The sequence below is a fragment of the Cydia splendana genome, chromosome 18, assembly GCF_910591565.1.
Source record: "Cydia splendana chromosome 18, ilCydSple1.2, whole genome shotgun sequence".
Classification (NCBI taxonomy): Eukaryota; Metazoa; Arthropoda; class Insecta; order Lepidoptera; family Tortricidae; genus Cydia; species Cydia splendana.
The window spans coordinates 13,087,181-13,103,136 of NC_085977.1; the positions used below are offsets into that span (position 1 = coordinate 13,087,181).

At 42.9% G+C, this 15,956-nt stretch overlaps 2 protein-coding genes across 2 annotated transcripts in view; one reads left to right on the top strand and one right to left on the bottom strand.

Annotated features, from left to right (window-relative positions):
- LOC134799705 (baculoviral IAP repeat-containing protein 6) overlaps window positions 1-15,956 on the top strand; it is a 78,585-nt gene that overhangs the window by 21,955 nt on the left and 40,674 nt on the right. Inside the window, exons 13-23 of the mRNA XM_063772141.1 lie at window positions 1,096-1,236; window positions 1,798-1,956; window positions 2,824-2,972; window positions 3,457-3,805; window positions 4,211-4,407; window positions 11,635-11,838; window positions 12,454-12,631; window positions 13,067-13,270; window positions 13,572-13,697; window positions 14,332-14,512; window positions 15,704-15,805. Coding sequence (XP_063628211.1) covers window positions 1,096-1,236; window positions 1,798-1,956; window positions 2,824-2,972; window positions 3,457-3,805; window positions 4,211-4,407; window positions 11,635-11,838; window positions 12,454-12,631; window positions 13,067-13,270; window positions 13,572-13,697; window positions 14,332-14,512; window positions 15,704-15,805 — 1,990 coding nt within the window. The remainder of the gene's footprint in view (window positions 1-1,095; window positions 1,237-1,797; window positions 1,957-2,823; window positions 2,973-3,456; window positions 3,806-4,210; window positions 4,408-11,634; window positions 11,839-12,453; window positions 12,632-13,066; window positions 13,271-13,571; window positions 13,698-14,331; window positions 14,513-15,703; window positions 15,806-15,956) is intronic.
- Window positions 6,000-6,883, bottom strand: LOC134799131 (3-oxoacyl-[acyl-carrier-protein] reductase FabG-like). Its single transcript, XM_063771535.1, has one exon. The coding sequence runs from the start codon at window positions 6,839-6,841 to the stop codon at window positions 6,074-6,076; it is 768 nt and encodes a 255-aa protein (XP_063627605.1). The 5' UTR covers window positions 6,842-6,883; the 3' UTR covers window positions 6,000-6,073.

The window sequence follows — 15,956 nt, forward strand, 5'->3', positions numbered from 1 at the left end:
ACGTTCTACCATTCTCACAATGCCATGTAGCGTGTTTTTACAAAGTTAAGTTACCTGCGAGGTAAATATGTCATACGGAACACCTTTTGCTATGCGACCCTCCTTGAAATTGGGTAAAAATATTTGGCTGTTCCGTAGCGATCAGCAGAACTTTATGACACGTTCAATTTTATTCCCGATTTTGGAGTTGAAATCTGCGTCTCTAAAAGTATTGCTAAACGTCTCTAATTGTTTACTGCAGACTTAGATCAAGTTACAATAAACAACGCGTTTTAGTTAATCTCTTTCTGCAATTTATTCGAATTTCTTATATTGATCTGAGTTTAGGTTGTTATTTATTTATTTTATTTATTTTATTTTACCTTGTAAGGAGTACCAACAGCTGCAAAAACATTCTATAGATTTAGGCAACAATACAAAGCCAATTACAGGTACTCACAGATAGAAATGAAGTAGACAATATATCAAATTTTGCGCGCAATTTCACACATGCTATCACGTTTTATACATTTACAAAATATCAAAAAATAAAGACACTTAATTTATAGAACACATAACTTGTCTAGGATGGACTGCTAACAATACAAACAGTAAAAATAGAGGATACGTAATAGATACTTAAGCACCCAGACAAATCACAAACCTGGTACTTGAATGTGAAAACAAAACAATCGGGATTAAAGTGGGTTAAAAAATAGATTTGCTAATTTTCGCTTCACTGAAGGAATGGAACTATTAAATACATCAATGTCCAAATCTCTGGATAGAATATTTAAATTACGACTAGCATGACACAAAAAACTATTTTGTCTGTAATTGGATGAAGTACGTTTGAGCGAGATGGGGGGAGCGTAACGTTTAGATCGGGCGGGCGTATTAAATGAAAGTTTAAATAGCAGTTCAGGGCAATCAATATACCCACTGGTGATACTTAGCATATATGCAATATCAGCAATCTCTCGCCGTTTATTTAGTGGAATAAGATGGTGCTTCCTGCATATCCCAAGGTAGTTAGAGGAGTCATAGGGCTGCTTCAGCTTAAAGCATATATTTAGTGTATAAAAGTAGTGATATGATCGTTCTCTTTTTGAACAGGAGCAAGAGCAATGCGGCATACCGTGGGCGCAGCTAGTGACCCGCGTGCCGCAACACACGCTGGTAGTGGAGCGCATGCACAGCGGCGCCCGGCGATACATCGTGCTGGACCTGGGGCACGCGGTGCGCCTCACAGACGTGGTGAGTTGGCCCTGTCTAACGCGACGGGAGCGAGAGAGTGCGGTGTAGGGCGGCTAGTGACCGACACACGCTGGTAGTGGAGCGCATGCACAGCGGCGCCCGGCGATACATCGTGCTGGACCTGGGGCACGCGGTGCGCCTCACAGACGTGGTGAGTTGTCCCTGTCTAACGCGACGGGAGCGAGAGAGTGTGGAGTAGGGCGGCTAGTGACCGACACACGCTGGTAGTGGAGCGCATGCACAGCGGCGCCCGGCGATACATCGTGCTGGACCTGGGGCACGTGGTGCGCCTCACTGACGTGGTGAGTTGTCCCTGTCTAACGCGACGGGAGCGAGAGAGTGCGCTGTAGGGCGTCTAGTGACCGACACACCGAGGTTACACTGTGCATTGATAGGTGAAAACCGCATCAAAACCTGTTCAGAAGTTTTTGAACCTATCCCAAACATACATACATACAAACAGACGCGGCGGGGGACTTTGTTTTATAAAGTGTAATGATTATTAATTTACTAGTCAGTCAATCAGTCATAATTTATTTCGTAATACTACTTGGTTTGCAGATAATCCCATCGTGCTCGGACCTGGTTACACTGTGCATTGACATCTGGGTGTGCAGTGAAGAGACAGATTGCGTGAAGCTAGCGTTCGCCACCGACATCGCGACGAAGCATCTCGTGCTCACCGACATTCAGCCACCGCCGCTTTGTCGGTACATGAAGGTGAGAACATATTTACCTCAATTGCTAATTTCGCAGTCGTATGTGTTGCTTTAATCCAGTCATACGCAAGCTTCAACTCGATCGATAGTAGGTAGGTTTAACTGGTCATACATGAGCACTACTTCGAAATGCACATCGTCCAGGAGTGTCTAAGTTGTAAAATGTTTTCGTTACGTCGTTATTGCTATATGCTAACATTATAAGTCACCAACAATGAATAAATCGCATTGTTGGTGACGGTACTTAAAATTAATGCATTCATTAGAAATAAAACAGTTCTCACCATATGTTGCGGGCATAGACTAGGAATCATCTAGACCGAGTTTAGAGCAATTATTTCATGCAACCGATGATGCCAAAAATGCGGGGGTGCGCGGGACGAGGTGAGCGAAGCGAAGAGATTCAAAAGACGAACGAGTTCACGGACGTCACACAAAGACACTTTCGACTCGAACATGGAGTAAAAATACCGTATGCTTGGCAGAGGGGGTAGCGCGACTATGCTAAGTCTGGAGGATGTTTTGTATGTGGTTGCGGGTAATGTCACATATAGTAGCATAGCAACATTTTTACAAGACGTGACGCTGTACGCAGCGTACGGCAACCAAAGAGCAAATCCTAATTCATATAAAAATCATTATAACTTCCCAAAATTTTAGAAGTACAAGTAGAAGTTACCTTCGCTTGACGATTTGCACCCATATAGTCTGGCAAACACTACTTGTCAGTCAGAAAGAACCAAGAAAATTATACTCATCTCTTCCTTTTGGGTGCTAGTACTAGCGTATGACACAGACAGTATTGATTAAGTGTGTTTGAAATGAGACAGTCCTGGGCCAATGAATATTAATCGAATAAATTTTCCAGATCACGACGATAGGCCGGTACGGCATGTCAGCCATGAAATGCAAGATTCCGCTGGGCTGGTTCTACGGCGAGGTGGCCGAGATTGCCAACGTAAACGCGTCTATTAATTCTCTGAATGCGCTGCACCAGGATTTAACATGTCGTTTTAGGTAAGAAAAAAAAAGCATTGTTTAGTATAGACATACTAGATTACAGTGGTGGGGCGTTAAATATCCTTAGGGAAAAGGTGCTTAACCTTTTGGACGCCAATGACCGATATATCCGCACCGCAGGTTCAACGCGAAAGACTGATTAATCGGTCACAGACCACAGAGCAACATAGACCTACGTGCATATGCATAAAGTTCAATTTCAGTTTTAACACTTCGGTGACGTGGATCCGCGTGACAGCTTTTGTGTTTGACACGGCGTCGAAAAGGTTAATTGAATTCATATATTGTTTAATATAATTCAATATGTTTTTTGAAACAACGCCACCGAGAGACATTAGTCTGGTCTTGTGGATTCTCTTTCACTATTTATGCCGTTTTTCATCAAAAAGGCATTTTTTTGTCGTAAGACCTTTGCCAGTCACAAGTATTTACTTTCTAAATTTATAAATAACATACTTTTATATCTTTCTTCTCTCAACAGGCTAGCGACCGGAAAATTAATGGACCTCCTGAATCCCTACTTAGAACTATACAACGGCAACGCAGCCCACATGATGGCCTACCTCAACCTACCCAACGAATCCGACCCCAAAGTCCTAACCGCATACCAGGAGTGCATAGAACTACAACAACAGCTACACACATGCACCAACATTGTCAAAAGGCTTCAGAATAAATCTGAATGTAATGAGCACGTGCTGGACCAGATCAATAAAGGCCAAGTTACACCGGAAGCGTTGCTGGAGAGAGCCTCGACGGATAAGTTGAGAGTTATAAGCGAGAATATAGTTGATACACTGCTGTATTTCTTCTTCCAAGTCGATGATGTGGTTAGTAAATATACGTTTTATAATTATTATATTACATACAAATGTAAGCTTAGTTGAACGATGTAGAAAGGATGCTGTTTTTGATGCTAAAGAATATGATTTAGAACTTCGTTAAAAAAAATCGAGACTAGCGACCCGCTCCGGCTTCGCACGGGTTACACAAAACCTTAACAAATTATACACTTAAACCTTCCTCAAGAATCACTCTATTTGTTTCTTAAATATTTGAACTGTCATTTTTCATTTACAAAAACCTCACATATACGCCAACATTATTGAAATGAGCGAGCAAATGTAAACCTTATTTATTCGGAGAACCAACATCTATCAATGGTATACTCGTTATAGTTATATATGTAATACAGAGAGCCAAACAGCTAGGTTTCATCGTTGTTTTTCTTCCAGCAACACCAAGAAGTTAGCCTCGAGTGGTGTCAAGTGGTATCCGGTTTACTATGGGAGTGGGGCGGCCGAGGTGCGGCTGCGCTAGCCACTCTACTGGCGCGGCTGTGTGGGGGACAGGATTGGTGGGGCTCACACTTGGCTGATACACTTACTACGGCATTTTCCGCCGCCGATGCGCCGCCAGCCGCTTTAGACAGGTACGTAATGACACAAGTAAATGGTGTATTATGGGAGTGGGGCGGCCGAGGTGCGGCTGCCCTGGCCACTTTGCTGGCGCGGCTGTGTGGAGCACAGGATTGGTGGGGCTCACACTTGGCTGATACACTTACCACGGCATTTTCCGCCGCCGATGCGCCGCCAGCCGCTTTAGACAGGTACGTAATGACTCAAGTAAATGGTGTATTATGGGAGTGGGGCGGCCGAGGTGCGGCTGCGCTAGCCACTCTACTGGCGCGGCTGTGTGGGGGACAGGATTGGTGGGGCTCACACTTGGCTGATACACTTACTACGGCGTTTTCCGCCGCCGATGCGCCGCCAGCCGCTTTAGACAGGTACGTAATGACACAAGTAGTATGGTGTATTATGGGAGTGGGGCGGCCGAGGTGCGGCTGCGCTAGCCACTCTACTGGCGCGGCTGTGCGGGGGACAGGATTGGTGGGGTTCACACTTGGCTGATACACTTACCACGGCATTTTCCGCCGCCGATGCGCCGCCAGCCGCTTTAGACAGGTACGTAATGACACAAGTAGTATGGTGTATTATGGGAGTGGGGCGGCCGAGGTGCGGCTGCGCTAGCCACTCTACTGGCGCGGCTGTGTGGGGGACAGGATTGGTGGGGCTCACACTTGGCTGATACACTTACTACGGCGTTTTCCGCTGCCGATGTGCCGCCAGCCGCTTTAGACAGGTACATAATGACTCAAGTAGTCCTTCCTCACGTTGTCCCGGATTTTGCCACGGCTCATGGGAGCCTGGGGTCCGCTTGGCAACTAATCCCAAGAATTGGCGTAGGCACTAGATTTTACTAAAGCGACTGCCATCTGAGCTTCCAACCCAGAGGCTAAACTAGACCTTATTGGGATTAGTCCAGTTTCCTCACGATGTTTTCCTTCACCGAAAAGCGACGAGTAAGTATCAAATGGTAATATTTCGTACATAAGTTCCGAAAAACTCATTGGTACGAGTTGGGGTTCGAACCCGCGACCTCCGGATTGTAAGTCGCACGCTCTTACCGTTAGGCTACCAACGCTTCTTTGTAACGCTTTTATTTTTTTTGGTATGACAAGTGGTGTGTATTATGGGAGTATGTGGGTAGTACAATTTCGGGGCAGGTACCATCGCCCACGCTGTTATCTGTCCATCGGTAAACCTTGTTACAAAAGGCATAAGGTCCACCGTGTTGCTGTTTGTACTGTGAGTGGTACAATTGTGGGGCACTAGCCTGGCTGGCACACTCACAGCGGCGTTTTCTGCTGCTGACGCACTTCTATTTGCTCTAGACAGGTACACAATACAGTAAAACCTTTGTAAGTGTCTCTGTTTGGCCCTATGGTTGACTGGTTGAGAATGCCATTTGGCATGAAGTCCGCCATTTGTACATTGTTGTATATATTTTGTGTTAAACCCCACATCATTTTCTGTAGGAAAGGGTAGTAGTACTTATCTGTAAAATACAGAAAATAATTTTTAGATTACAGGAAAACATATAAGAAACTTTTTCTTACTCCAAGAAAACACTTATATACCACAGTACTAGGTACGAAGGTACGGTAGAAAGGATACTATCAAATTCTTACATATTTCAGTTTAATTAAGTTATAAAACATAATATCATTTCAGTTCCTCAAATTTTACATCATTTCTTCACTTCAACAGTTGCCCGTTATCAGAAACGTAGGTAGAACCGGTGATGCTCCTCGCTTTATCGCTGGCCAGGAACGCGATGACATCAGCGATTTCCTCAGGCTCCCCCACTCTGTTCAAAAGCGTCATTGTCTTCGCATGCTCCCATGCCATATCGCCAGCTCCAGGCGGCGCCATTCCAGCATTCTCAGTAATGTCCGTCCTCACCGGGCCAGGGTTCACGCTGTTGACTCTCACGCCAGAAGCCGCCAGGTCTAAGGCGGCGCAGCGAGTGAAGTGATCCAGACCTGCCTTTGACACGCAGTACGCCATAAAACCTTCACCAAGAACTTTCGTTGATGCTATACTCGACACGTTTACTATGTTCCCCTTCGTTGCCACTAGATACGGTGCAGCCAGACTGGTCAGCTGAACGATGGAGCGCATATTTGTGTTCATAACTTCATCGTATATTTGCAAAGTATTTGATTCAGCAACAGAAGCTTTCCTTGCTATTCCGGCGTTGTTAACTAAAACGTCAAGCTTCCCGAAGTGGTCTACCGTTTTCTTGATGATGGTGCTGGCTTCTTTTTCATTGGCAACGTCTGCTCTGATGACGAGGGGCTGTGCTCCCAGATGCGCGCACTTCTGCGCAACGTTGCTGAGTTTAGTTTCATTTCTGCCGACAATCGCGACGCTGGCTCCTTCTTTAGAGAACAGGATAGCGGTGGCTGCTCCAATGCCGGAGCTCGCACCCGTCACTAGCACCACTTTGCCGGAGAAACTCATCACTGTGAAATTTATCAACGGAATGATAAACTAGTAAACATAACTTGGGTATTTATTCATTCGTATCCGTATATTAGTCATAGTCTTCGTCGTTGAAATTGTAAAGTCATCATGATTAAAGCTTTGGTTTCCTAGGAAAGCGGTGCCTACATATAGCGGCCGTAATACAGTGGTGAATGACGTCACTAGAGCGTTGTCTATGTAAACCAAATGGCGCGGTTTCCTACAGAGCGGGGTTTACCCTTGAATTGCCGACAAATATTTCATCGAATGTTATTTCGAAGACAACGTTTCAAGTATTTTCATTTCATCGACAAGTTATTGCGTCGAAGAATCGATACTAGTAAATTTAAATCGGGGACTTTTAATTGGTACTTGAGTTATTTTGCATATAGTTTATATCGTGGTATTTCTTTACGGGTTTTCTTATTTAATTCTGGATTGTATTTAATTAAATTTATTACGCGTAAAATTATTTCAATTTGTAATATTTCGTTATCGAAACTAAAAGCAGTCACGTCAGTCGGCCCACTCTGCGCGATTATAGGTATGTGGGTAGTTTAAGATATAAAATTGTTTTTACAAGGCTGCCATTTTCATTTTGGGCAAATTATAAATAGGTTGGTAACAATAATTTAAGCCGTTCATTTATGTGCAGGGTCCCAGTTCTAACCTAACCTAAACCTACTTTGAAAGCCGTTCGTTTCTGTGTGGGGTCGCAGTTCTAACCTAACCTAAACCTACTTTGAAAGCCGTTCGTTTCTGTGTGGGTCGCAGTTCTAACCTAACCTAAACCAACTTTGATAGCCGTTCGATTCTGTGTGGGGTCGCAGTTTTAACCTAACCTAAACTTACTTTGAAAGCCGTTTGTTTCTGTGTGGGGTTGCAGTTCTAACCTAACCTAAACCTACTTTGAAAGCCGTTCATTTGTGTGGGGTCGCAATTCTAACCTAACCTAAACCTACTTTAAAAGACGTTCGTTTCTGTGTGGGGTCGCAGTTTTAACCTAACCTAAACCTACTTTGAAAACCGTTCGTTTCTGTGTAGGGTCGCAATTCTAACCTAACATAAACCTACTTTAAAAGCCGTTCGTTTCTGTGTGGGGTCGCAGTTCTAACCTAACCTAAACCTACTTTGAAAGCCGTTCGTTTCTGTGTGGGGTCGCAATTCTAACCTAACCTAAACCTACTTTAAAAGCCGTTCGTTTCTGTATGGGGTCGCAGTTCTAACCTAACCTAAACCTACTTTGAAAGCCGTTCGTTTGTGTGGGGTCGCAGTTCTAACCTAACCTAAACCGACTTTGATAGCCGTTCGTTTCAGTGTGGGGTCGCAGTTCTAACCTAACCTGAATCTATATTTTTTACAACAGAAAAATGTATAAATGTGTAGTACGACATATAAAAATGTATTCAAGTAATACGTCGAACAAATGAATTGCAATGTTTAGTAGTTGTGCCAATTAAAATAATTTGAAACGAATTAGCGATCAAGTAATATTCGTAGAATAGTATTTCTACGTAGTAAGAAAAATTGAAATAAATAGTATATGAAACAAAATAACGCCAAACAATATTACTTGTACTAACGTTTCGATGAATAGTTGTCGATGAAATAATATTCGATGAAAAGTTTCGAAGAAAAGTCGGCAAAAAAAGGGTACACCTACAGAGCGGTTTGCATGACGGCCGTCTGGACGGTGTCGATAGTTTCGTGAACGTTTTATTTGATAGCGGTGAAGCCATTTTTACTAAAATCTCAAACGCACCTTCTGTACCACGAGATTTGAATAAATGATCTTCCGCACTACGATTATTTTCCTCTTCTGATGATAGTTCATCCTCCAAGTAAATTATTAAAGCTAAATCAAGGTCGTCCATTTTCTCTCCTGGATACGTTTCGTTTGATCTTGGTAGCTGACGGGGTGTTATGACGCCGTGGAACTTTCCACATGTCACTGTAAAGACGGCCATCTTTTTGCGTCCTCTACTTGACAGCCGCTATATGCCGGCACCGCTTTCTTAGGAAACCAAAGCTTAAACCTACAAATATTGTTTGACCATGACCCATGAATCATGTTGGTGTATGTATATTTAGATACTATTTTTTATCCGTTATGGACTTCGCGGTGTCATCGTGATAATTGTTTTGTCATTGATAATACCTCTAGTAACATCAAAACAACAACCTGATTTTTAGAGGTATAAATAGTACATTATGCAACATGGGGCGTAAGTTAAATATTGCAAACGAGAGTACGTTAAATCACGACGGCTTGCCGGAGCGATTTATAGACTCGAGTTTGCAATATTATTACGCCCCGAGTTACACACAATGTTTTTTATCACACTTGCGATACAAAAATGAAGTATAAAGACAAAATGTTTGAATAAATAAAATAAAATAAAAATAAAATAAAAGCTTTTGTGTTCTAAATAATTTAAAAAACAAAAAAAAAACTGTTAATTATGGTACTAGAAACTTCATTACTCCCTAGGGAAAACGCTTTTTCTATTACTCCCGCTAAGCCTGCGTGCAATTCCACATTTACTGAGCGAGTGTGATGAAATAGTTATTTATGATACAAGTGCGGAAAAGAGGAGATTCGAAACGAGTGGCGATAAATTAAAATACAACCGAAGGGAGTGTTTTAAATCGACTCGAGTTGCGAATTACCTATTCGCACGTGTATCGTACAACGTTTTACAGTACATATGGCCCTTTAAACTTTTGACATACGCACGAAAAGTGCTATTTTACGCACTAGTGCGGGAAAATAGGACCATATGTACTGTAAAATTATTTGACTGACTCGATATTACGTTTAGATGGTGAACAAGCAAGTCATCAACTCATCACATCAAATATTTAACACAATGACATTAATGACTATTCAAGGTCAATAGCGTTACGTAATATAACCCATTTGTCTTAGGCTTGTATTCCATCTGTCCAATGTGCATTGACCAATAAAATTTGATGACTTGATCAAATTTGCTAGAAAGACCGAAATTCGATCAAATATTACGATGGAACATGTAAACAAACCGCCATATTGAAATTGTCTCTGAATAATGAATTGATGATTTACTATAGTTACTTTTGTTTACATAGTTAGCAAGTTCCATAGAATGACACTTTACTACTACTACTACTTCTACTACTACTACTAGATTACTATTGTAATCTGTTAAATTTTATCGAAGAAGTATGCAACTTAGGCAAGTGACTTCGTCAGGTTGTTTATAGTTAGGTTAGGTTAGATAGGTTCTTGGTTTTCTATCTCGAGTTTAAGAGGCCGTTAACGATTTTAGAGCAGAAATGTGATATTGATGGATTTGGTCGTTGAAATTGTACACCTTTTGTTACGTAATATCTAAATAGCAAGTATTGGTTTCTATTAGCACGTCTTCTCATCTTGGCTTTTAATAATGAGGTCGCGAGCGTGCGTCACCGGTAATTTATGACGAGAAAGGACAGTTTTTAAAAATTCATCAAAAAATAATGGTAGTAAATTATACTAAACGATGTATAAGAACAGTTTCAGGAAATGTTGTCGATTGTTTAAGTATCAAAATTACGTTGAAATTAAGTCGATTTTCAGAGAAATTGTCACTTGTTTCAAAGTAATTTCTGGAGAAAATTGATTTCGTCTGATTTTCATTTAAACTGAAAAAATGTAGTCTACTAAAGTTTGAGTACAGGATATTTGTAATACAAAATTACCATTTTTAGCAGTCCAAACTTTACGAATTTTACAAATAGATCGACAAAATCAGTTCTTTACGCGCGTTGACCTAAACGTTCATCAGAAAAAAATCATTACTAATTTAGTGAGTCTGTTTTCAAAAAAGCGATCTGTAAAGGTGCAAGATGGGAAGACGTGCGAATGGAAACCAGTACTTGTTATTTCTGTTAGGTAGCAAAAAGTGTAGAAATTCTTCGCCAAAATCTATCAATTTTACATTTTTGCGACTAAAATCGATAACGGCCTCTTAAGTTTTAATAACAAAACATCCGTGAGACACAGACATATTAAATACATTAATTGTAATTTTCGGTTTAAAATTATGTTAATTTTTTGCGGTGATAGTTGATGTCAGTTTATATATGTAATTATTTTATTTATATCAATTAAGTACTAGTTAAAATAATTATAAATAGCCGTTGCGTTTAAAATATAAACACATTCTTATCATGAAGCTCTTTATCTTTATACGTTAAGTCAGCGACATAATCATCAATTTTGACAAAAAAAATTGACACATCTTTTTGATTCCAATGCCATTTCTAACCAGGATCAAAAGCTTCTTAAATGCCAACGTAGGTTAGGGCACTAGAATAGCGACAAATGAAAGATTATATTCTTCATACATTTAGTCCATACATAAGAACATTTTCGACGCAAGAGATGGGGTAGCTGCCCTCAGTCCAACCGTCCCAATCATGGTGCCGCTAGGCAGGTTCACTTTACGTAGGCACTTTTCGCTACAATGCGTAAATAACGTGTTATCAGCCTACGAACGTAGCGCTATAGTTCGTTTTTTTAGCATTAGAAAAAAGGTAAACTATCTTGACGTGTCTTTTTTATTAAAAAACACTTTTGAAAAATAAGTCACGGCAGATATGTAACAATTTTGAATTATATACGATTGTTTACATTATTTTGCTTTTTACAATTAAAATACACGTTAAGATCGCGTAGCCTTTTTCTAATGCTAAAAAATGAACTTTAGCATTGAAAGCGTTAAAAAATCCATCCAGAATAAATGTATATCACTTGTATCTTCCCTCAGATGTTTGGTGCTCATCATGTACATGGCGCGCAAGTCCCTGTTCGCGCACTCGGACCCGGAGGGCGGCGTGGCGGCCGCGCTGGCCGCTCGGGCTCTGGCGTTGCTGCGCGCGCCGCGCCCGCAGCCCGCCGTCACCGCCGCCGTGCTCACCGCGCTGGCGGCGGCGTTAGACAGCCAGCCCGCCGTGTCCAACAAGCACGCCAGGTATGTTAGAGCGATAGAGACATAAATCAAGTCACAAGTGCCTGTTTGCGCACTTTGACGGTGTGGCGGCTGCCCTTGCCTGGCAGCAGCTAACAACTTTCGGACTAACCCTCGTACTAGCCTTAGGGCTAATTTAGACGGCGCGCGAACTCGCATGCGATTTTAGTTACATTGCGGACTGTTGGTTACGTCCAATTCAACCGACCGATCATAAACCGCAATGTAATGAAACTCGCATGCGAGTTCTCGCATCGTCTAAATAAGCCCTTAAACACATGTCACGATGCGAGTCGTGTCGCACGCGATGTGGACATCTTACTCATGTGCTTCTAACCCCAACCGATAACAATTTTTGCTTTGTTTTTTATTTTGTGTGAATTTATTTTTGTTTAATATTCTGTTAAGGCTGCGTAGCCGTTTGACAAGTCGGGTTATTTGCAACTTGCAAACTAGATTCCGGATCGGAACTAACATAAATCTATCTTACCGCTATACAAGCCAAAGGCCGCTAACTTTGCAAGCAACACCACTACAGATTTCGTTATGTTAGTCGTTTGTCAATCACACTGGACAATATTGTTGCGGGGCCTCAAATATAATGCATATTATGTACAGCCGTTGGGAGTGGGTGACGGGCGGGCGTCCAGGCGCGACAGGCGCCGAACCCGCGCCTTCGCCACGCGCCGCAGAATGCAAGCTACATCGCCGCAAGCTGCATAAGAAGCTGCTGCACCAAATGCAAGAGTTTGAGGCTGCGCGGCGTGGCATACAGGTCGCTTTAGAGGAACAACAGGTGACTATAACCATAGACAACGTCAACTTAATTATCTTTGCTATAACTCTGACACACTGCTTCGCGACATGAAAGTTAAAAACTGCGAACCTTTATTTTACCTTCATCTAGATAATTTATAATAAAGTTATCCAACTTTCTAGGCTTTTCATGATGTTTTATGCCTTCACGGAAAATAAATGTTCTGGGACACATGCATTTATCAAGTCTACTTGCCATGCCAGAAATCGCGTAGACGATTTAGTTTCCATTTAGGTACCAATTAAAAAATTGGTTCAATTAAAATGGTTCAGACAATAATGTTAAATAATGTTTAGTTTTTAAGTTTATGAAAAATATGTATGTTAGTCTATCTATAAGGTGTTTGTAATATGGGCCTTGTTGCCTGAATCAAATTTTATAATAAAATAAATAATAACCGTAATTTGCTTTCAGCGCGTCCGTTTCAACCTGAAAGCGCGCATGGCGATGGTCGGCAAGCGCAGCAACTCGGAAGGCGAGTCGTCCGGCGCGGCGCCGCGCGTCAAGCACACGGTGGTGTCGCCCGCGCTGTGTGCTCTACTAGCTCAAGCGCTGGTGCAGCACATGCTGGCCATGGACAGCGCCGGCTCCGCGGACACGCTCCTGCTGTGTGCTAAGGTGATAATGTGCACGTGAAGCACACGGTGGTGTCACTCGGCTGCTATCGCATTGGTTAAGGGTGGTATTCCCCCTGTCAAATTTCTTTGTCCAATGTCATTGCGTCTCACTCTGATTAAACAAAACGTGAGACGCAATACACATTGGACAAAGAAAATGGATAGATGGAATACCACCCTGAAACAAATGTATGACGGTCGACGTCAGCGTCGAGCGTGCACGCTCGGATCGTGCGTTCCTTGGTATGGCTTTAGGTATGGCCTGGGTTGCGTATTTATTCTAATGTCAATGTTACTTGCAGGTGGTGGGCAGGCTGTGCGCGTTGTGCGGCGGCGCGGTGCTGGAGCCGTCGTGCGTGCTGGGGCTGGCGCGCCTCGCCGTCACGCTGCCGCCCTGGCCGCGCCACGCGCTCACCACGCTACTGCAGGTAAACTATTACTTGACTCTACAACTATCCTCAATAAATTTTATAATATCCTCATTGTACGACTCATTTCTCTATCAAATTTCAAGTCCCATCCCATACCATATGCAGCTTATGCAGGTAAGAAAACAATTAGAAGTATGTAGAAATAAGTTGTCGTGTGTGTCATTCCCCTATTTGTGTGTCCCATTAGTTGTTGTTTTTAGAAAAACGGTTAAAGGTACAAAAATTGTATCAACAATAATTGTTTATGAAGCATTTTGCTAGGATATATAATTTTAAAATTAAAATTATGTGATTTATGCTGCGGGATCCGCCCGGATCGGGCACCTGTTCAGCTATTCTATGTAAAACATAAATTGTAATCTTATTACTTGTATACCTTAGAGCATTTAGTAACTGGAGATGTCATCGCTGTCATTTTCTTTACGAAACAGTCTGCCGATTTTTGCGGGGGAGGGGACGTCAAATGTATTATTGCTATTTCTACATGATTTGTACGTAACGTACAAATAGCAATGTCAGTCCATACGAAAGTTTGCACAATTGTGCAGGTTTTTCGGCAGAGGGGTAAGCTCTTAATGGCCACTCCAGTTATTAAATGCTCTAAGTTGTATACCAATGATTTATTTGACAGGACCTAGTAGAGTACGAAAACGGCTCGGCATGTTCGAGCCCCACGTACGAGGTGGAGGAAAGATGGCGCCTGGTCGAGGTCCGCGATGCTGTCCCCGACCGCGTGGAGATCCGCAACGGAGTCCCCTGGCCCGCCGGCGGCAAGGCGCCGCGCAAGTACCACCACGGCGTCACCGTGGCAGGTAAGTGTTGCAAGAGAGAACCGAATGGAACGAATGTTGAACGACTAACTGTATCTGCAACGGAGTCCCCGTGACCGTCACCACCGGCGGCAAGGCGCCGCGCAAGTACCACCATGGCGTCATCGTGGCAGGTATGTGTTGTAAGAGAGAACCGAATGGAACGAATGTTGAACGACTAACTGTATCTGCAACGGAGTCCCCGTGACCGTCACCACCGGCGGCAAGGCGCCGCGCAAGTACCACCATGGCGTCACCGTGGCAGGTATGTGTTGTAAGAGAGAACCGAATGGAACGAATGTTGAACGACTAACTGTATCTGCAACGGAGTCCCCGTGACCGTCACCACCGGCGGCAAGGCGCCGCGCAAGTACCACCATGGCGTCATCGTGGCAGGTATGTGTTGTAAGAGAGAACCGAATGGAACGAATGTTGAACGACTAACTGTATCTGCAACGGAGTCCCCGTGACCGTCACCACCGGCGGCAAGGCGCCGCGCAAGTACCACCATGGCGTCACCGTGGCAGGTATGTGTTGTAAGAGAGAACCGAATGGAACGAATGTTGAACGACTAACTGTATCTGCAACGGAGTCCCCGTGACCGTCACCACCGGCGGCAAGGCGCCGCGCAAGTACCACCTCAGCGTCACCGTGGCAGGTAGGTATGTGTTCATGTGCTGTAAGGGAGAACCGAATGGAACGAATGTTGAACGACTAACTGTATCTGCAACGGAGTCCCCGTGACCGTCACCACCGGCGGCAAGGCGCCGCGCAAGTACCACCACGGCGTCACCGTGGCAGGTATGTGTTCATGTGTTGTAAGAGAGAACCGAATGGAACGAATGTTGAACGACTAACTGTATGAATCTGACGAATTGTTCAAAACGTGGCCTGTTTCTACTGATGTGCCGTCAGAAAGTTCCCAAAATTACGAAATTTCCACATGGAAAAATTTCGGATAGTTCTCATATTTCTGTATCTAAATCAATATTTCCCATTTTCAAAATTAAAAGTTAATTCCTTTGTTTCCTATGAAATTATCCTGAAATTTCCGAGAATTTTTCCATCTTTTTAGAAAAAAATTAAACCATTCCCCAACTTACACATCTGTACCTAGTGTAGTTGGAATGCTGTACCTTTCATTTATTTCATTCGTAATGTTATGGTAATTATAAAAAGAAATGTTATTTCCAGATGTTTTGGCGGATAGTTTCGGTCTGCCGAAGACCAAAACTGAACCATTCGAAGGCAAGAAACCTAATCAAATCATCAAATCGCCTATTCTGTCTTCTCCAAGTAAGTTTTGTTAATATAAAAGAAGTTTTCTTTTGATCGACATATTATCAATGCATAGTTAGGACGCGTTATGAAAAAGGTTGAAAAGGATGTTTTTTATCCATCATGGTGGTATTCCATGGCTATGTTCCGAATCACGCTCACAGCGCCC